The sequence below is a fragment of the Phaenicophaeus curvirostris genome, chromosome 3 (genome assembly GCF_032191515.1).
Source record: "Phaenicophaeus curvirostris isolate KB17595 chromosome 3, BPBGC_Pcur_1.0, whole genome shotgun sequence".
NCBI classification, from domain to species: Eukaryota; Metazoa; Chordata; class Aves; order Cuculiformes; family Cuculidae; genus Phaenicophaeus; species Phaenicophaeus curvirostris.
Genome location: NC_091394.1, coordinates 49,335,769 through 49,356,968, shown reverse-complemented (window position 1 = coordinate 49,356,968; position 21,200 = coordinate 49,335,769). Strand labels below are relative to the sequence as shown.

The window sequence follows — 21,200 nt, the reverse complement described above, 5'->3', positions numbered from 1 at the left end:
TCTGGCGCGCGCCCGCAGTGACCGTTGAAGCGGGGGGGAGGCCGTGACGCGGGGGCGCGCGCCCCGCGCGGCGGGCTCGCGTCACAGCTCCCCGCCCCCGCGCGCCCTTCCCCGCCGCGCACGCGCCGTTCGCGCCTGCGTCCCGGCCGCCTCCCCCCGCCGAGCTGTTCAAACAGGAAGGCGGACATGTTGGTGCCTCTCGCAGGTTCCCTCACAGCCGGACCGTGCGCTTTCCCCTCCCCTTGAGCCGCTCCCCCTCCCGCCGCCGCGGCCTCGGGCCGGTCCCATCCCGAAGCGCGTTCCGGGCTGCCGGGTCTCCAGCCGGGGGAGGGGACAGGGAAGGGAGAAGCGGAGCCGGCGGCGGGGAGGAGGGAGGAAGAAAGGATGATGCTGCGGCCGTCGCTCGGCCGGTGAAGCCGCTTTCAGCCCGGATCCTTCGGCAGAAGCGCAGCCTCTCCCTCGGGGATCCCTCGTCCAGAGGAGCCGCCGCTGCCCCGGGATCTTGTTTTCCAGAGGAGCTGCTGCCCCGGATCCCTCTCGCGTCAGAAGCGCAGCCTCTCCCGGGATCCCTTCGCCAGAGCTGCAGCCGCTCCCCCAAGGATCCCTCGCCCTCTGCTCATGGAAGCACCGACCCCGCGGCGCTGAGACACGAGTTTCCTACGTTTTTGGGGTTTTTTTTCCCTTATATTTTTTGGTGTGCCTGCAGACTGGGTGGTTTGTTTTTATTTTCTGTTGGTTTCTCTTTTCTCTCCCGGTTTCCCCTTCGGAACCCGGCACCGACCCGCTCCGTGCGGGGCGAGGACGAACCGCTACTCTGGCTCACAGGGCGGCTTCCCCGGCTGGGAAAATGAGGTTGCTGAGACGCCGGGGCCCGAGCCGAGGAGGGAGGGAGAGGAAACCTGCAGCTGCGGCGCTGTGAGAGCCCGGGAGGTGCCTGCGTGGAGCAGGGGGAGAAGCGGCAGCCTCCGTCCCCGGCGGGGGGAGCCTCCGCCGCCCGGGATCGCAGGGATTTCGCAGGAAGCGCTTCCCCAGCCCGGTGCGGGCTCTGCGGTTTCTCTTTTGTGCTCGCTCGTTCCTGTTTGTTTGGGGTTCCCACCTCACCCCACCCCGTTATTTTTAACCTTGCTTTGCTCTGGAATAAGGGAAACTCTCTTGAATTTCCTGGAAACATGTCGACAGGAGAAAGTTTTGAGTCTCGGTTTGAAAAAATCGACGTGACTTTAAAGGACCCCAAATCCGAAGTGAACGTGGACTGTTTGCTGGTGAGTAGGGAGCCCGGTCCCGTCTCCCGAATTCCTTACCCTGTGGGACCGAATCTCGCACTCCCGGCTGAGTCACCCCGCACGCTTCTCCGCGCTGGCATTTGTTTACTCGGCGCCTGTGAGCGAGGAGAGCGGCTCGGGCCGAGCCCGCCCGGTCCTGCCCTGGGCTCGGCAGCGTCGTTCCCTGCCTGCGCCGACTGTCACAGGGGCGAGTTCCTCAGTGCCAGCCCCGGCTATGAATAGCTGGGATGTGCCGCTGCCGTCTTCAGCAGCCATGGGGGTTCTGAAGAGTGAAGTCCTCTTATGTTGTGGTTGAGCGCCGCAGCGCTGACTTCAGCCAGTGCAGAGGTTTGCAAATTGTAGAATCCTAGCATAGTTTGAGTTGGAAGGGACCTTAGAGATCACACAGTTTCAACCCACTGCCATGGGTAGGGACACGTCCCACCAGACCAGGCTGCTCAAGGCCCATCCCACCTGGCCTCAAACACCTCCAGGGATGGGGCAACTTCCCTGGGCAACCTGTTCCAGTGCCTCACCACCCTCATTGTAAAGAATTTGTTCCTAGTATGTGATCTAAATCTTGCCCCTTCCAATTTAAAGCCATTCCCCCTCCTCCTATCACTCCATACTCTTGTCAAAAGTACCTCCCCAGCTTTCCTGTAGCCCCTTCAGGTACTGGAAGGCTGCCCTAAGGTCTCCCCGGAGCCTTCTCCTCTCTCCCAGCCTGTCCTCAGCAGAGGTGCCCCAGCCGTCTGATCATCTTCGTGGTCTTTCTCTGGGCCCGTTCCAAGAGTTCCGTATTCTTATGTTGGGGATTGATATGTAAAACACAGCTTTAAGATTAATACGCCCTTACCAGTGGGGAAGGGGCCATGGTAGAGGCTTAAATGCATTTTCAAGTGATCAGTGTGCCAGGCCTGGGATAGAGGGCTGCTTGCTTATTGTTCCCTATTTGATCGTACCTGGCAGTTCAGTGGGTCTCTCCAGTGCTGTCAGTGTTACAAACGCGTCATAAGAAAGCAAACCATAACACTTCCTGACACAAACCTAACCTCATTTGGTAGTTGCTTGGCAAAGTGGATGATATTTCAGTTCTGATTGTAAAAGGTACCCCAACAAAGTGTATGCCAAATCCAGCCGGTTTGTTTGGGATGTAGCTGAGTGCTTAGATATGCTGAGAAATGCCCTTCAGTAGCAGCAAATTGTAATCTGTGCTTTTATGCTGATGTAGAGAGCTGCTTTTCTTTGTGGCAAGAGATAAAAGTTCTTTAGTGTAATTTTTGTCTGGCTTTCTGTTGTTGGAGGAGAACACAAGTAAATTGAATTCGTTCCTAGTATGAACTCTGACATTTGGGTTTGGGGGAGGGGGGAAGGGAGGCGTGGGTGTGGAGATAGCTCTTAGTAGTCATTCTTCATCTTCTGCTGCATGGCTTTTAGAAGAGAGTTTGTTTGAGCATAAGCCAGCGGAGAGGTGAAAAGAATCTAATGAAAGAATCTGTAAGAGTTCATGATATTGTGCTCTCTGTTTAGCTTATTACTGATCTGTGAGTTTCTGAAGTGTTGACAGGTCGCAGCTCCATCCCTGGGTAAAAGCTGGGCCCTGTAGATGTTGCTGCCACAAGGGAAAATAGCACTGTATCTTCCAGTTAACTTGCTTCTTTTGATTTAGTTTATGTATCTGTCATCTTGGAAACACAGCTAGTAAGAGCTCTGATGCTTAGGATATACTGTGTCAGTTTTGATAACTCAAGACTGCTGTCAAATCTGACACTTCACCTAGCTTCTGTTGCTAGATGTCAAGATTATAGATTGAAGTAGAAGTCCAGACTTTTACGTTAACCATGACTCAATTTGCTGGCATGTGCTTTAATGCTGGGCGTACAGTAGGAATCTTCTTACAGTGATATTGAGGAGGTTACATGTTTTCCTTCACCTTTTAATCAGTTTAAAGATTTGTCGCTTGTCAGTTGTCTTGACTGCAATTTGGAGCTAAGCTGTAGTCAGTTTGGGATTCTTCCTGTCATGCTTGTATGCAGTTTCAGAACGCGTGTTTGCATCTTGTATCTTAAAAGTGCCCTTTAAAGTGACAGTCTTATGAGATTTTTTGAGCAGACTTGTGCATATTCTTTTAAAGGTGGCTTCTTGAGCTATATTCATGAAAATTATGTTGGGTTTTTCTTGTTAGTTTTTTTGGGGGTTGTTTATTTTTTTCTTTCTACTCCTAGTTTCAGATGCTGTTCTAACACTAATTAAAAAAGAAAGTGTTGTTTCTGAAGAAATCAGCTGGCAGTATAACTTTTTATGGTCACTATTTTATGGTCACTATTTTATGGTCATTATTATCAGTCTGTCTGCTGGCTGGGCTTTCGCTTTTTTTCATATCTCACTCTGAGTTGGTTCCTGGAGTCTTTTCTGTATCATTTAAGTATCCTAACACTTTCTCAAGAGTTCAGATTTTATATACCAGTTCTTAGTGTGATGGTTCACACTGCAAGCATAATTCTTGGCCCAAGGTACTCTTATGTATCAAATCCTTTGTAATCTATATGGATATGTTTTTAAGGAAGAGATGCTTTGGAGTATGTGTGATTGATCTGTACTTTAAATATTTTCTAAGGTGAATGCTGCATTCCCCTCCCTTCAGGCCCTGGTTGAAGAGGGAGAGTAGTCAGGCTCTAGTCTGGGAACACTTAAATAGTGTTTTTATGATCGGACTACATTTGAAAAAATCCTTTTTTTGTAAAACCTTTAAATCTAAATACCTTTTTCCATTTGGTTGAAGTTGTGAATTGATGTTATTTATAATTACTTTTGCTGTTCTTAGTAAAGTTGCTAACTAACTTTGTATCTGAGTGGTAATATATAAGTAACTGACGCACAGATGCTTTGAATTTCAGCATCTGATATTCTGTGCATCTAGGCTTAAAATGCTGGAGTTCCTTTAGATTGAGGAAACACACTTTATTTGGTTGCATGAAGAGAGGTCTCAGCAATGTCCTTAGCTTATTTTAGGATTGTTTTATCCTCTTTAGCTTTACTTTGTTTTGCTTTTATTCTTGATTTCCTTCCCCATCGGTTTTTATAGGCCCTGTAGACTAAAAGGCAGTATGGGGTATCCTTTAAATTAGTTTTGTGACCATTTTGGTTTTTGTAAATGTCATAAGGTTCTGTATGGTTCTAAATGCATGAGAAGTATTATGAGAACACTAAAGAAAGAAGATGGTGGGGGGGAGGGCTGTTACAAAGGAAGGCGTGTTACCATTTCAGGAAGGTGTGGGAGAAGAGTGCTGACAACAGAGCAGGCGGAAAAGTTACAATGAGGACTATGTAATTTTGATTTACATGCTGCAGGAAGGAAATTCATGAAGCTGAGGTGCAGGAGAGAGATGTGTTTATTTTTCCTGTTTTCTCTAATGCAGCTATAATAAAATCAGACTAAGAAAACAGACAAAGTTGCAAATGTCTATAAATTTGTTTTTCTTTGGTGCTTCCATACATTTGATTTAGTACTAGTCTGGGAGATCATAAATGGGTTGTCTTGATTGGTGAACCATGAGGAGGCCAAAGCCATGGCATCATGTACTGCTTTCCCTCCCCCCCCATAATATTGGGTAGTAGGAATCCTACAGTTCTAAAAAGGTCTAGTAGCCCTGTGAAGGCTGCGGTAGTTGGATTGTCACGCTCTAGGGTGTGCAGTGATCAAATATTGGTGAATACCATAGGTGTGCTAAGTAGAGCCAAAGGCAATGTAAGTGACTAGCTATTAACTTGGGCTTAGTGTCTCATTAATGATATTAAGGACTGGAATGAGCATACTTCTGCAAGAGTTTTGGAATAAAAACAGATTTGTCATTCCTCTATGTTTCTTACGAAATCTTTGAAGTTTGCGAAGCTTCGGATTTTGGTGAGTGTGGAAAGAGGGGTGTAACAAGTGAATGGATAGAGGACATCTTGACCTGAAGCTGCCTATGCTTTTGATTCAAAAATAATTAGTAAATTTTCATGAAAATACTTTTCAATGTTCTCTCTGCTCGGAGACAAAGACAAAGAGTCTTTTTGTGTTTTATGTAGATGCTTGAGTGACTCTGTTATTCAAGAACTTAGTAAATTACTCGAGTAGTTGATTTTGAAACTTCAGACTTTTGATGGCCTTTATCTTGAAAGATGTGAAATGTTTCACTTGTTCAGCAGTTTGGCTTCAAATTAACTGACAACAGTAAACACCGCATATGACAAACTTGTTTTATCTAGTCTCAAGAGGTTTCCATTTTTGTTGCACCAAAAATATACAGGTACAGTGTGTGATTCACCTGTTTTTCCCAGGTGTGTTTCATGTTCATCTGTCTTGCACTGGAAAAGGCAAGATGATCTCATCATCTTTGGGATTGAGTTCTAAATCTGTATTTTCACCGGACCCTTTTTTCCCCCTTGTGCTTAACTTATTGGAAAGCACTTTTGAAGATATTATAGTTAGGAATTTGGTAAATAGATAAATAAAGAGTTAAGAATGTAATTTTGAAATACCTTTACTTCAGAAGTTCCTATTTATCAAAATAACTGTTGAAAATTGTCGTCACTGAAACCACAGTAACTGTGCTGTTAGAATCTGAGTGATAAAATGCTAGAGAAACTTGGTATCTGAGAAGATTACTCATTTGCTAATGAGGCTCATGCATAGAAAAAGCAGAATCTGAACATTTGTGGATTGTCAGCTTCAGAATGCTGCAAGTTGTCTGGAGGTAGTTCAAAGTAAGGGGAAATGTCATGATTGACCTAAATCTCCTTGGACTCAGTTCTGTCATTCTTTTGAACCAAGTGCAAGATCCTGCGCTTTGGGTTGGGGGAGTCACCAGCATCAGTACAGACCTGGTATTGAATGGATTGAGAGCAGGCCTACAGAGAAGGAGGATCCTCTACTTGAGGATCTTTGGAGGCAATATCTGACTGTCTCTCTCACAGAGAAAGACTTTTTACTAGGCCCTGTAGAGACAGGACAAGGACCAGTGGTTTTAAATTGAAAGAGGATAGATCTAGGTTGGACATAAGGAGGAGGTTTTTTTTGCTATGAAGGTGATGAGACACTGTAGCAGGTCGCCCAGAGGAGTTTGAATGCCCCATCCTTGTGGGTGTTCAAGGTCAGGTTGGATGGGGCTTTGAGCAACCTGGTCGATGAAAGATGCCCTTGCCTGTAGCCACAGGGGTTGGAACTAGATTATCTTTGGAGGTCCCTTCTGATGAGAATGATCCTGTGGTTAGATCTAAAATAAGACTTCTCAGTGACCTGGAAATACAGTTCTTTGTCTTTCAGGTGACCATATCTGAGCTTTATATGCAAAAATACTATTGCAGGTTACTATTACCTGTACATTACTAATAGTTATGAAGTGTATAGGTTGATAAAATATTTAATGTGCTATGTTAATCAAAGGTAAAATGCAGCTGTAAGGTGGCATTGGCAGTGCAGTGACTTGGTGGTCTCTTGGGTTGCATCTCTTGGAAGACTTTTTTTAATATGTAAGCCTTTAGAAAGTTAAAAGTAGAGATGGTGGGACTGTGAAAATATTAGTATTTGATTCACAGTGTGTGGTAGGTTTTATACAGGAAAAACAATTCACTTAGCCAATTCTGCTGCTCATTAAACTAGAGGCTGTAGGAATGTAGTTATTTTTCCTATAAAAAGTTTTAATCAAGAACAGTAATAGAAAGTTCATGTTAAGATGTGTTTCAGCAAGAGGAATAAAAAACCCCAACCAAAACCCTGTAGTAGATTATAAATGCTCTTATCAAGTAAAAATATTAGTAAACAATGGCCTTGTCCGTAGCAACCGTGGAATGTTTTAGTTTCCTGATGGTGGTGGGAAGGAAGTGGGAAACACCTGGAATTTGTTCGTTGGACAAATTGAAAATCAACCTGTTCATCTGTAGATCTTTGAGGACAATGACAGCTTCAGGAGCCCCTTATTGAGAACTTTATAAATACTTAAAATCTCTCTGAGCAAATGATATTGGTAGCCTCACAGTTGCTGTTAGCAAAATTCCCTGGGATGTATTTTAATACCTAAAAATAAAAAGCTTTTGTAGGTCTCTTACTGAGGAATATTGAGAAATTTGTCTCCATACAGGATGTTTATCTTTAATTTGAGAGGTCTCAAAACATGTAATTTTCTTTTTTTTTTTGGTGGATGCTGCTTGATGCTATTTATTGAAACTCCTTTGTCATCAAGAAATGGCAGTTAAGAGATACTGAAAAACTGAACTACCTTCTTTGAGAACAAAATTAGAGAATGTTTGAAAACTATTCTGCCTCTGCCTTAATTTTTCCAGTCATTCAAGAAGCAATAAAGCCAGGATGATGAGACAGTGTTGGTAAAACAGTAAATGTTATGCAGACAACACCCATTTATAGCTCATTTAAAAGAAATGCAAATAATACCATCTTTTAGCTTTCTCGGTAGCCTGCCAGAATAAACCCCCTGATTAACAGTCGTTGAAGAAGAGCTGAAACTTGATGTTTGTGAAGAAGAAAAGTGGTTTGGAGCACTTTTGTGTCCATCGTGGTTTTCTCTGCTGAGATGATTGGATCTCCTGTAGTGTAATCTCTAGTCAGGTTTCTTCTTGCACTTTTCAGTATTGATGGATATCCAGACAACATCAGCAGAGTATAACATGCTGTGGTGCATCTTTCGTTACAGCAGCCTAGAGACTGTCTAGACAAGCAGTGGTTGCTTGGTGCGGTCAGCTACCCGTGTTGCTAGGAGAGAACCAGCACAGGGTCAGTACCAGTTTCTAACTGGAGCACAGGTCAAAGTCTGTTCTGATACTCAAAATCTTGTGAAGGATTGGCTTTAACTAACTGAAAGATTGCCACTCCCTGTCAATATTTATACAATACAGACTATCATGGGGACAGTACTAATTTAAATTCAACTGCTGATTTCTTTATTTCAGCTTTCTATCTTAAATTTCTAATATGCATTCATGTTTCTGTTTCTTTTATAGAGTTGAGAATTATGTGAATGTTTTCTTGGGCTTTTTTTTTTCAGTTGCATGGTCTGAGATCATGCAAAGACCTGATGCTTGGAAACCCCTGTAGAAAATACTATACAAACTCAGGCTTTCTTTAGGCTGTAGGTTGGAACTACATAAATGTGTTTCTAGCTTGGATGTATGTGAGCTACAGAACTTATAACTGATCTGGAAACACAAGAGAAATATGTACCTGTTTTTTTCTTACATGAGTCACAATATTCACTTCAAAAAATATTGTTACAAGATCTCTGAGTTCTGATAGTTATGCAAATATTGAGTAATTATGCCTTTATCCTCTTTCTCTTAAGAGCTGCATAGTATTCAGATGGTGCCGCATTAAAATTCGGGTGTATTAAGGAGTATATTTGGAGGAAAACTGATACTTCTTGATAAAGTCTATTGATGTTAGATATCCACATATAAATCCATTAATACAAGATGGCTGTTTTCCTGTGTAGACCCTGAGTACTATGAAAATACTGTTTCTATGGAGACTGGACTTCTTTTTTAGCAAATAAATAATGGCCAAAAAAAATGCCCTAACTACACAAAACTAGCTATGTCATCTGGAATGTACTTTCCAAAGAAGAGGCCAGAAGTATTTTCTAACATAAGGAGATTTCAACTAGGAAATTTGCCCTTTTTGTGGTTTGGCAAGTTATATTTTTCAGAAGGCATTTAGTAGGATTTGTATCATAGCTGTAATGGTTATTTCAAATGGGGAGATGTGAAAAAAGGATGGTCAGAGCATTCATCTCATCCTGGCCACTAATAGATAATACTGTGCTTACTATTACAAGAAAATGGAGATCTTGAGATAAAAACCAAGTTATTTATTTTATGTTCATATTTTGGTTAGAAGCTTCTAAAGAAAAGTCAAGTCTTTTCTGTCTAAATAAAATAGTTTGGAAGATGATTTGAGAGTCTCATGCCTTAATATTTAATACCATGTGCACAGTGAAAGTAGTATCTTGTTGAGTACAAGTGTTCATCATTTCACAGCATGATTGAGGCTGGAAGTGACCTCTGTATGTCGTCTTGTCTACCCTGCTGTGCTCTGGCAAGGCCACCTAGAGCAATTAGCCTAGGATGGCTTTTGGATATTTCAGAGGAGGTAGACTCCCCAGCCTCTTTGGGCTACACATAGTTTTCACTTCTCAGCAGTACATTTACTTGGTTGATGCTTCATAGAGGAGAATACAATTCACCAAAACTAAGCAGAAGTTGCCAGTGCTCATTTTGCATTTATTTGCAGAGTTTGCTAAATGTTTTGGCCTTCTTAACTTGGTCAGTAAACCATTTTTGTAGCTCAAATAATTTTCTTCTGAAAGGCATCTGCCACAGAAGACCAGAAGGAACTTTCTGCGTGGAGGCAGTCACAGATTTGTAGATCTGAAGCATAAGGGTTCATCTCTGAGGGAAAAGTTGCTGTGAACTGGTAAACTCATTAAATGTAATTTGTGACTGCAGTTGAAACTGATTAGACGTAGAATTTTTCTGTTGGAGGGAAAGAGTTAAATATGCCTTCCTCTGTCCAGTTTACACTCCTGTGGTGCCACTTCAATTTTTTATGATTCTGAATCTTGGTAGCATTGTGTTTTCTGTATCTGTGTGTGTACTTCACTCTCCTTCTGGAAAGCAGTGAGGAAGGCTGGGTAGGAATTACTTATTGGCATGGGAATGTAGAAGACTTAGATACTGACAGGACAGGAACCTGTCCCTGGGGAACAGCAGGAGAAGAGAGAGGAGAGGATGCCTGTGATAGAAGCTGGGGCGCAAGCTGTCAGTACAACAAGCAGCATCTTCCTAGAGTGTGGATGACAGTCCAGCATGTTACTTCCACCATTGAGATCCACAAGCCCCTTTGACTACACATGTGGAGTGACTCTGTGTTAGGTACTTAGGAGAGAAGAAAGCCTTTCCAGCCAGGAGGTGGTAGAGTAGGAGCATGTGTGTAAAAACCTTTAGGGAGGAGTGAGACTGAAGGTAGGACAATAAGTTTGTGCAGGTTATACTTGCACCATGCTCTTTTGCAGATGCCAGGTTGTGCAGAACAATACCAGACACAACATACACTGTAATTGAAAAAAAGAGGTAATACTGATGCTTTACATCTTTGAATTGATGTTATACACTGCTTTCTTATAGAGGTGGAATCGCAGAATTTCCTCATGAGCCCTTTTATGTTATGAAGCCTTATATGACAATGTATAATAATCTCCTCTTATAAAGTAGCCCAATTGTAGGTGTGGAAAGAATCCTGCAAGTATTAAGCTGAGAGAATTTATTCTCCCCTTATGAAGGGGAAAGGTTCTTCTGCCTCTTCAGTCTACCAAACAATTCGTTTATTGCTCTAATACATCTTCTGTGAGCTGCTGTCCTCCTTCTTAAACTGTATTTACTACCAAGTTTACTGGCAAACCAACAATTGCCGACATACCAATGATATGGTTTGTGGTGGTCTTGGAATCATTCAAACCTGCTATTAGGTGCTATATATCCTCTTTTGTAGGAGTATAAGGCTAAAAATTATGCCAGCCAAATGGTGGGCTTATTAGAACTTGGAAGTTTTTACTGTGCTCACATTGGCAACAACTGTCATGACTTTTGAAATAGAATTATAGAATCGTTTAGCTTGGAATGGACCTTAAAGATCATCTAGTTCTAACCCCGCTGCCATGGACAGGGACATCTCACTAGATCAGGCTGCCCAAGGCCCCATCTCATTTGGCCTCGAACACCTCCAGGGATGGGGCATCCACAGCTTCCCCCGGGCAACCTGTGCCAGTGTCTCACCACTCCCACAGTGAAGAAATTCTTCCTTACATCAAGCCTAAATCTGCCTCTCTCCAGTTTATACCCATTCCCCCTCATCCTATCGCCACAAGCCTTTATGAATAATCCCTCTCAAGCTTTTCTATAGCCCCCTTTAAGTACTGGAAGGTCACTATAAGCTCTCCTTGGAGTCTTCTCCAGGCTGTACAAGCCCAACTCTCTCAGCCTGTCCTTGTATCAAAAGTGATCCAGCCCTCTGATCATCCTTGTAGCCCTCCTCTGGACTCGTTCCAACAGTTCCATGGCCTTCATGTGTTGAGGATTCCAGAACTGGGCACAGTACTCCAGATGGGGTCTCACAAGAGAGGAATAGAAGGGCAGAATCGCCTCCCTTGCCCTGCTGGTCACGCTTCTTTTGAAGCAGCCCAGGACACGGTTGGCCTTCTGGGCTGTGAGTGCACGTTGCCAGCTTGTGTTGAGCTTCTCATCGACTAGCATGCCAAGTCCTTCTCTGCAGGGCAGCTCTCAATCGCGTCATCCCCCATCGTGTACTGAAATCAGGAATTGCCCCAACCCAGGTGTAGGACACCTTGCACTTGGCCTTACTGAACCTCATGAGGTTCTCACAGGCCCACTTCTCCAGCCTGTCAAGGTCCCTCTGGATGACATCCTGTCCTTCTGATATGGCGACTACGCTCAATCTCGCTGTCGGTATCATTGATGAAGATATTAAACAGCACTGGTCCCAGTATAGACCCCTGAGGGACACCACTAGTCACGGATCTTCATCTGGACTTTGAGCCGTTGACCACTACTCTTTGAATGTGACCATCCAACTACTTTCTTATGCACCAAATAGTCCCCCCATCAGATCCATATCTCTCCAATTTAGAGAGAAGGATGTTGTGAGGGACTGTGTCAAAGGCTTTACAGAAGTCCAGATAGATCACATCCGTCAGTTTACCCACGTCCACTGCTGCAGTTACCCCATCACAGAAAGCCATTAAGTTGGTCATACAGGATTTGCCCCTGGTGAAGCTGTGCTGGCTGCCTTCCATTAATCACCTCCAAGTCCTCTACGTGCTTTAGCATAGCTTCTGAGAGGGCCTGTTCCATGATCTTCCCAGGCACAGAGGTGAGGCTGACAGGTCGGTAGTTCCCAGGATCGTCTTTTCTGCCCTTTTTAAAAATGGGCACAACATTACCCTTCTTCCAGTCACCAGGGACTTCTGATTGCTATGACTTTTCAAATACCATGGAGAGTGACTTGGCAACCACATCTGCCAGTTCCCTCAGGACTCTGGGATGTATCTCATCAGGTCCCATAGACTTATAAATGTTCAGGTTCCTCAGGTGTTCACGAACCTGATCCTTGTCTACTGTGGGAGGGGGCTTACCCCCCTGGTCACCATCTTGCTGTCCCATGATCCAGGAGGGGTGAGGAGAGTGGTTATCAGTGAAGACTGAGGCAAAAAATGTGTTAAGTACCTCAGCCTCCTCCACCACTCCCAGCCATCAGTGGGGGTACATTTTCTTTGGCCTTCCTCTTCTGACTGACGTACCTGTAGAAGCCTTTCTGGTTAGTCTTTACTTCCCTTCGCCTGAATATAAAGAATAGTTTCTATCATAATTCTTTCTACATTCATGTGGAAGAGAGTCTGAGAACCACAGATTCGAGGGGAAAGAAAAAAGGAATTTTTTGGTATACCTTTTTTCATTGCAGTTTGACAAATTCATAGGCATAGAATCAAAGTCAGATCTTAACGCATAATTTTAAAAGAAATTGTCTTACAGAGTGATAGGTTATCAGAAGTGAGGAAAAAATGGAATATGACTATGATTTTTTTAAGAATTACTTTCAGAAGTAAACTGATGATTTCACAAAATATATTTATTTTCTCAGAGGAGTAGGAATCAACGTAACTTTTTCAGAACAGTGGGAAAAGACAGCCTTTAGTTAGCTTGCAACTTGAAGCTAAAGCTCATACTTAAGATTAGACAATCTCTTGTAGGTCTTGCTTACTTTGGAGTTGCATAATGATGAACAAATGGTTTTCAGGTATAATGAAGTGCAGCTTATCCATCCTAGAGCTGTAGAAATGAGCTGATTTGTTGATAAAGCCTCCTTTCCTCATCTGGAAGGGAGTGGAAGCAGTGTTAACCAAAAGAGCTGATGCTTAAGCTGGGTGAGATACCTGTATCTTCAGCTCTACAACACAAGAATCACTTAATTTTGTTTTAATACGGAAGGGGAATGCCTGTTACTAAGATTGCATGTTCTTCACTGTTTAGATCAGTTAATTTCTGTTTCGCTTATATCATGGAAGAAGTAATCAAGTTGCAATGTGAAAACGAAGAGCAACTAATTAGGTAGATGACAAAAAAAAGTAATTTTCTCAGTATTGCCAGTCTTGTCTAATTGTAGGCTCTTGTGTTAATTCTTAAACTCATGCAGTGGGTATTTGCCTTCCAGAAATCACATCATTCTTAATAGCTTTTTAAAAAAGCCCTGTTTGTCCATTTGACTTTGAGATTGTTGAAAGTAAATAATTCCATTTAAATACTTTCTCTTGTTTAAGCAGTTGAAATCAAAGTTTGTGTGCCCTGTTATCTTCTTTTCTCCTAAATGAAATATCAACAAATAGGAAGCATCAGTGCGGTATCAGACAGTTATGTTGTCCTTTGGTACTTCTAAATATTCCTAACTGCAGAACACAAAACATATTTTGCTTACAGGGTGGTAGTAGGGTGCAAGAACCAAAAAAAAAGCTTTTTGTGTAGAAGGGAGTCTTGTCTGTCTGTAAGATGTAAATACAAATATGAGCCTTGGAAAAGTTAGGAAGATGATAATTAAAGATGATTTTGGGATTGAAATTGTTTGTTTGGCCTATGGTGGCTTAAGTCAGGGCTTCCTGATTTCTTCAGGCGGTTTGTGAGAGTGTTTTGAATTTCTATTTCCTGCATCTAGAATAAGGAAGTGCTGTCCTCCTGCCCCTCCTTACTTGTGGGTTTGATGGTGTGGAGGCAAGCTACTGTTGGTACTCAAATTTTAAGAGGTAGGGAAATTTCGCTGGTAGTACCATAATGTATTTGAAAAACAGACATCTGGCTTCAAGCCACACAAATTCAATGACCAAAAAAATCTCCGTAAGAAGACTTTTTAAACTAAGTTTAAAGGAAGGTGTTGAGTCTGTTTGTAAACATGCCAACAAAGATGCTGTGTTAAACTGCTGTTATAATATAAGCCATTGCTTTCAGATTCTCAAGTATTTTGAGCTAGAGTTTTATTTTCTTTATTTACAGATGTTCCCACAGATAAATAGGGGAAACTAATTTATCTGAACATAAATTTAGGATTGCAAGATACTGTGTTTAAGTGTAGAAGATTAGTTTGTATGTTAGTGTATACTGGTACGTGATCCTAAAAATTCCTTTGCTTTCAATATAGTAAGCAAATTTTTACAATGCCTTAACCTTTTTAGTAGCATGAAAACTTTAATGTTCATGGTGTTCGTTGACTTTGCATAGACTGTGTGGTAGAGATTTATTTTATTTTCTATAGAGGAAAATTTGAGACAAGAAGAGCTGAATGAAATTTGATGCTTTTTAAGGAGAATTTCAGTACTGCTTGACTGAGCTCTGATGTACCTATATATGAAGGTGTTAAAATAAAGATCATGTATTTTAATCTGCAGCTAAACTTATGAGCTACAGCATTCAGTGCTGTGCAGATAATATGCAGTAGTGTAACAGAAGGCTGTTTCTGTTTGCCATAGTTTCCAGTAGTGCAGTCACTAGAGTAAAGAGGGAAAGATCACCAAAATGTTTCATTGACCTAAATAGTTTGAAAGCTGTTATGGATAAATTTCATTAGTTCTCTGAAACAATTCTCCTTGTTAGCCCACATAATGAGTAGGTAGGTTTTTTTTCTGTCTTAACAAATTCATGTGCAACTGTTGCTTGCCTTTTACTTCTGAAGGTGTGCTTCATAGGTGTCCCAGAAAGCCTGCCTGTGAAAAGCCTCATTAATCACTTGAGATCATCATGCAATGAGTTGGTTAGAAATAAGATTTCTGTTTGGTACGTTCGTGATAATTTTGTACACACACACACGTGTGTGTGTATATATATATGATGAAAACCATGAACTCCTGCCATGCATTTTCCTTTAAAATAAAAGCACATCAAATTCAATTTAAACTTCAGAATTATTGATAGGAGTTTTTGTTTTCAATACTGTGAAATTACAGTTTCCTACTTGAGATTTTGTTAGAAGGAACTACGAGTATATTTCTGTATCCTGTGTGATGACATGAAAATGGCACAAGGAATTATCTGTATAAAGTTTGCTAATATGTAGTTGAATTAAAGTTAACTTTGAGACATTAGAGATATTTTTAAAACAGTATATTTAAAGATCACTTGGTAGTCAGTGGTTTTTATTCACATAATCTGAATAGGCTTCCTCTCCCATTGATCGTTGGACCAAGGCAGTCTTTCAAGATCCCTTCCAATCTGGGCTGTTCTATTGTTCATTGATTCTCAAGCTTTTGAGAAAATAACTGTACAGTGTATCATTGGTTGTTTTTCCATTTGTCTTTTTCTAGCTTTGGTTTCAAAACATCAGTGAAGTTCTTGAATCAGTACAACAGATATGTTTGCAGCAGAGCTTGTTAAGCACTTAATTACCTATACATACAACATGTACAAATTGCTTTCTCAGCCATTGTACCAAGGCCCCATTTTCTGAGGTGACTCTACAGAATATGGGGTCTGTGCTGAGGAGCACAATGTTCATGTCATTTGTCTTGTAACATCGGATCTGATCGGAATAAAACCAAAAAGACCTCAGGAGAAAAATCTTTAAGTTTAGTCACTTGAAGAGATGAAAGAAATTCAATCACAGAATGCATACTCAATAAATCTAGTTTCTAAATGGACAAGAAGAAAAACTACTGTTAGATATTTTGTTAAATATGTTTCATCTTAAATGGCAACTATAAATTGCAATTGTATCTGAATTTAAAATTCGGAGAATGGATTGAGAGTAGCCCTGATGAGAAGAATGTGGGTTTCTGATGAATGAGAAGCCCAACATAAGCCACCAACGTGAGTTTGTAGCCCAGAAGGCAAACTGTATGTTGGGCTGCAACCTGTGGCCTACAGGTTGAGAGAGGTAATTCTCCCCCTCTACTCCATTCTCATGAATCATAGAATCATAGAATAACCAGACTGGAAGAGACCCACTGGATCATCGAGTCCAACCATTCCCATCAAACACTAAACCATGCCCCTTAGCACCTCGTCCACCCGTGCCTTAAACACCTCCAGGGAAGGTGAATCAACCACCTCCCTGGGCAGCCTGTTCCAGTGCCCAATGACCCTTGCTGTGAAGAATTTTTTCCTAATGTTCAGCCTAAATCTCCCCTGGCGGAGCTTGAAGCTATTCCCTCTTGTCCTGTCCCGTGTCACTTTGGAGAAGAGGCCTTTCAGGTAGTTGTAGAGAACAATGAGGTCTCCCCTCAGCCTTCTCTTCTCCAGGCTTAACAACCCCAGCTCTCTCACCCGTTCCTCATAAGGCCTGTTCTCCAGCCCCTTCACCAGCTTTGTTGCTCTTCTCTGGACTCGCTCCAGAGCCTCAACATCCTTCTTGTGGTGAGGGGCCCAGAACTGAACACAGGATTCAAGGAGTGGTCTCACCAGTGCCGAGTACAGAGGGAGAATAACCTCCCTGGACCTGCTGGTCAAACCGTTTCTGATACAATTCAAGATGCCATTGGCCTTCTTGGCCACCTGGGCACACTGCTGGCTCATATTCAGTCGCTGTCAACCAACACCCCCAGGTTCCTCTCCTCCAGGCAGCTTTCTAGACAGACTTCTCCTAGTCTGTAGCACTGCACAGGGTTGTTGTGCCCCAAGTGCAGGACCCGGCATTTGGCCTTGATAAACCTCATGCCACTGGTCTCAGCCCAGTGGTCCAGCCTGTTCATATCCCTTTCCAGAGCCTCCCGACCCTCCAGCAGATTGACACTTCCACCCCGCTTAGTGTCGTCTGCAAACTTGCTAAGGGTGCACTCAATGCCTTCATCCAGGTCATTGATGAAGACATTGAACAGGGCTGGACCCAGCACTGAGCCCTGGGGAACCCCACTTGTCACTGGCCTCCAGCTGGATTTCACACCATTTCCCACCACTCTCTGGGCCCGGCCATCCAACCAGTTTTCCACCCAGGAGAGTGTCCGCCTGTCCAGGCCAGAGGCTGACAGTTTCCGAAGCAGAATGCTGTGAGAAACTGTGTCAAAGGCTTCACTGAAGTCCAGGAAGACCACATCCACAGCCTTTCCCTCATCCAGCAGCCGAGTCACTTTGTGATAGAAGGCGATCAGGTTAGTTTGGCAAGACCTGCCTTTTGTGAACCTGTGTTGACTGGTCCAGATCACCTGGTTCTCTTGCATGTGCTTCATGATAGCACTCAAGATCACCTGCTCCATTACTTTCCCATGAGACCCCTGCATTCAGTTCTGGAGTCCTCAGCATAGGAAGGACATGGAACAGTTGGAGCACCTCCCAAAGGAGGACAGGCTGAGAGAGCTGGGGTTGGTCAGGCTGGAGAAAAGGCTCCAGGGAGACCTTACAGCAGCCTTATAGTCTCCAGTACTTAAAGGGGACCTACAGGAAAGCTGGGGAGGGGCTCTTGATCAGAGAGTGCAGGGATAGGACAAGAGGTAATGGTTTTAAGATGAAAGGGTGGAGATTTACATGTGGCTTTTTATTGTGAGGATGATGAGGCATTGGAAGCAGTTGCTCAGGGAAGCTGTAGCTGCCCCATCCCTGGAGATGTTCAAGGCCAGATTGGATGGGGCTTTGAGCAACTTGATCTAGTGGGAGGTGTCCCTGCCTGTGGCAGGGGTGTTAGAACGGGACAATCTTTTAGTTCCCTTCCCACCCAAACCAGTCTAGGAGTCTGTGATTGTCCCTTAAATCCAAATTGGAAGGAGCAAGAAAGAAAGCTCTAAACATTTGCATGTGATATGATCCTAAAGTTGGTCTACAGTGATTCTAAACCGAGACAAAATTCAGGTTTTTTTTATTCACTCTGTCTCAAACAGTGCGATATCTTGACTGAAGCAAATAAGGAGTTGTTTTGAGTGTGTTTTATGTGACACTATGAGATGAAATGCTGCATTGCTTGTCTTTTCTGAAGACTTAAAGTATAGAGCTTTGCATCACACATTGCTTGTAGTTTTTCAAGTGCAAAGTGTGTTGCTGGGTTTGGTCCTTCTTATCTCTCCTGCCAAGCAAACAATTTTTAAATTGTCTATCAAAATGGAAGTAATAGATCAGGGTTTTTTGATTATTTTTATGGGTTGGTTGTTTGGGATGTGTACACGCACACATTCTTCTGCTTTTCGATCTTTTCTAATGCCAAATGGTTGGGTTTTTCTTATTCTAAATCAAGTTGCCTCTGAGTAACTCAGATTCCAGTTACAGAGTTTACTTCAATGGCAGTGTGTTTTTCTTGAATACCAGAAAATATGTAACCGTTTTCTTAATTTCCTCTTTATTTCTGAGGATAGATAAGTATGTTCAGTTTTAAAATGACCATGGGTGGTAACAAGCATCTGTTTCCAAAATGACTGTTTACATATGTGTACTTACGTAGTTCTTTAGAAATTGGCTCTGCTGTCCAGTAGGGACTTCTGGTAGGTGAAGTGAAGGACGAAAGTCTAACTCTGAATTGGAGGTGCTTCAGCTACTCTTTAATTACGTTCTGGAAGATCCCTTATTAATTTTTTTGTAGTATTTAGAAGTTGGGAGCCTGCTTTACTAAGTGTCTACAGGTATACAGTTTGTATGAACGGGAAGCAGCAGATGCTACCTGACCTGACTGACTATGGGTTTTGAACTACTGGTTACATATATGTATTTGTACATACATACTAGGTATCACTAGTCCCTTAGTTCATGTAGAATTCCAAGAAAACACTGCTGCTTTTTTTTTTGTTTTTTAATCGGGTGCTCGAAAAATGCTTTCGTAAAAGCTGGGAAAAACACATAGAAGTTGGATGCAAGCCAAACAGCCGTTCGTTAGCTTTTGTGTATTTTTTAGGAAACATGTTTTCATCTGTTTTGCTCTCTGCTTAATGAGAAACTAAATGACAGCTACTCAAAATGGTCTGCGGGACAGAGGAACAGAAAATGTCATGTCAGTGTGCTCTGATTTGTTTCATGGCAGGCTTTTATGCTGTGACAAAAATCTTGCTCACCCTCATCTCCTGTAGAGATTAAGTTAATCAGCCCAAGCTCAGCCTTGCTCCCTTGTAAGGACAGGCAGGAGAGACTTTGACAAGTTTCCATGGTAGTGGCAATCGTCCAGACATCCCTGGCGCTCTTTCCTCTTGGGCTAAGATTTGTTTTCTCCCCTCTTCTAAATCCAAAAGAAAATCATGCCTTTGGAGGACATATGTCAATCTACCGTATCCTATTTGGGCAGGGGGTGGGAGTGAGCGGATTGTTTTTCCCCAGTTCTGAAGTGTCATGTAGGAAGAATATTGTTAGGAAAGAGTTGGCTTACTCTCTCATATCAGTGTAGCCGTAAAAGTTGCTGCAAGAGTTGTTTTTCAGCTGTTTCTTAGCATTTTAGTATTTTTTGTCCCTACAGTAGCAGTACATACACGTGGTGAAAATACCTGGTGTTCTGAAAGTTGAAACCACTTTTTTACGAAGCTCTGTTGTCTGTCTCATGCTTGAGCAATTTTATTGGAAACGTTGGAACATATTTGTTTCTTGGTGTATGAAGTTAATGGCTTTAGTTTTTCTCAAGCATGAGGCTCAAAGCATGAAAGGAACATAGAAAAACTTTTTTGCATTTCCCTAAACAAACTTGCAAACCTAATAAATTACATAATCTCTAGGCTTTTTTTGAAATTCAAAATGTTGTATCCTACTAATGAATTCATCATACTCCATCTCTTCCTCTGGTCTTGAAACGCTGTACTTGAAAATCCCAGGTAAGCTGGCTTGCATTGTTGCAGTGTTAGATATAATTAAATCCTTACTGGTTATCATGTGAGAAACTTGCAATTGGAAAAAGCCACCCTGAGTTTCCATGGACAGCTATGCAGCTATGGTTCTGTTCTGTCATTGCAATACTTGAACATGGGAACATGTTTTCATGTAGGTTTTTGATTGGGTAGTTACAAGTCTCATTTTTCGCCTGCAGTCTAACGTATTCAGGATTTTAGTCATGACTGTACTGCGGTGTCAGAAAGGGGAAAAGAAGAACCTAGAAGATAATTGCTTTAAATACTGTCAAAGTATTTCTTGACCTGAAAGTGGTCACTATTAGTGCCTTGAAAATATACTTAAATATCCAGTATTAATTAAAAATTGTGTTACGGGTGGCATTGTTTGTAGGCATTATCATTTTGTCTTCCGGTGTATTTTGAAAAAGAGAGTGTGTCTGTCTATCACACCTTTTGAAAATTGCTTAAATGTAGTGGGTAAAAGCATTTTGTTTTAAGTCAGTTTATAAATCTAGTGCATAGGATTCTGGAATCTGGAAACAATTTGTTAGCAGAAGTGCTTTGTTCCATATTAGCAGTGCAAATCTCTGAAAAATGTGAAAAAATTGCTCATTTTTTACTGTTAGTAAGAATATTTTGTCAGTTCTGAAGAATCTTAGTACTTGGCGGTAGAAGTAACTTGTCTGTATCTAAAATTCTCATGGAATCTTTATTTCCTTTTAAAAAGTCCCATTACTTTAAAATCGTTTTTGTGGCTGTATTCATCATGGAAAAAAAATATAGAAAAATGTAGTTTTTATGTGTACATAAATCTTCTGTTGTATTGAAAGTGACATTTTTCATTTAGTCAATGTGGGAAAAAGTCCATGGGCTTTGCTAGGGTTTGCGTTTTGAAACTGCACAAGTTCTTAGTAGTTTTACGTTCTTGTTTAGTGGAATATTTCAAATATCTGTTTGACGTGTGATTGCTTGTGATGGAATGTTTATTGCAGAAATGTAGCTAGGGCTCTGACAGGAGATTGCACAATCCAAGAAGTTTCTCAGAGTTGATAATCTGCTTGGGTTGTGCTCAACTTCCCATATTTTTTTTCAGGGTGGGTTGCATGTG

At 42.1% G+C, this 21,200-nt stretch overlaps 1 protein-coding gene across 3 annotated transcripts in view; it reads left to right on the top strand.

Annotated features, from left to right (window-relative positions):
• Positions 1-390: 390 nt before the first annotated feature.
• ROCK1 (Rho associated coiled-coil containing protein kinase 1) overlaps positions 391-21,200 on the top strand; it is a 96,251-nt gene continuing 75,441 nt past the window's right edge. Inside the window, exon 1 of one of the 3 annotated variants that reach the window (XM_069853954.1) lies at positions 391-1,262. In XM_069853954.1, the coding sequence (XP_069710055.1) occupies positions 1,170-1,262 (93 nt within the window). In that variant the 5' untranslated portion in view covers positions 391-1,169. The remainder of the gene's footprint in view (positions 1,263-21,200) is intronic. The other 2 variants (XM_069853955.1, XM_069853953.1) reach the window with 2 other exon arrangements.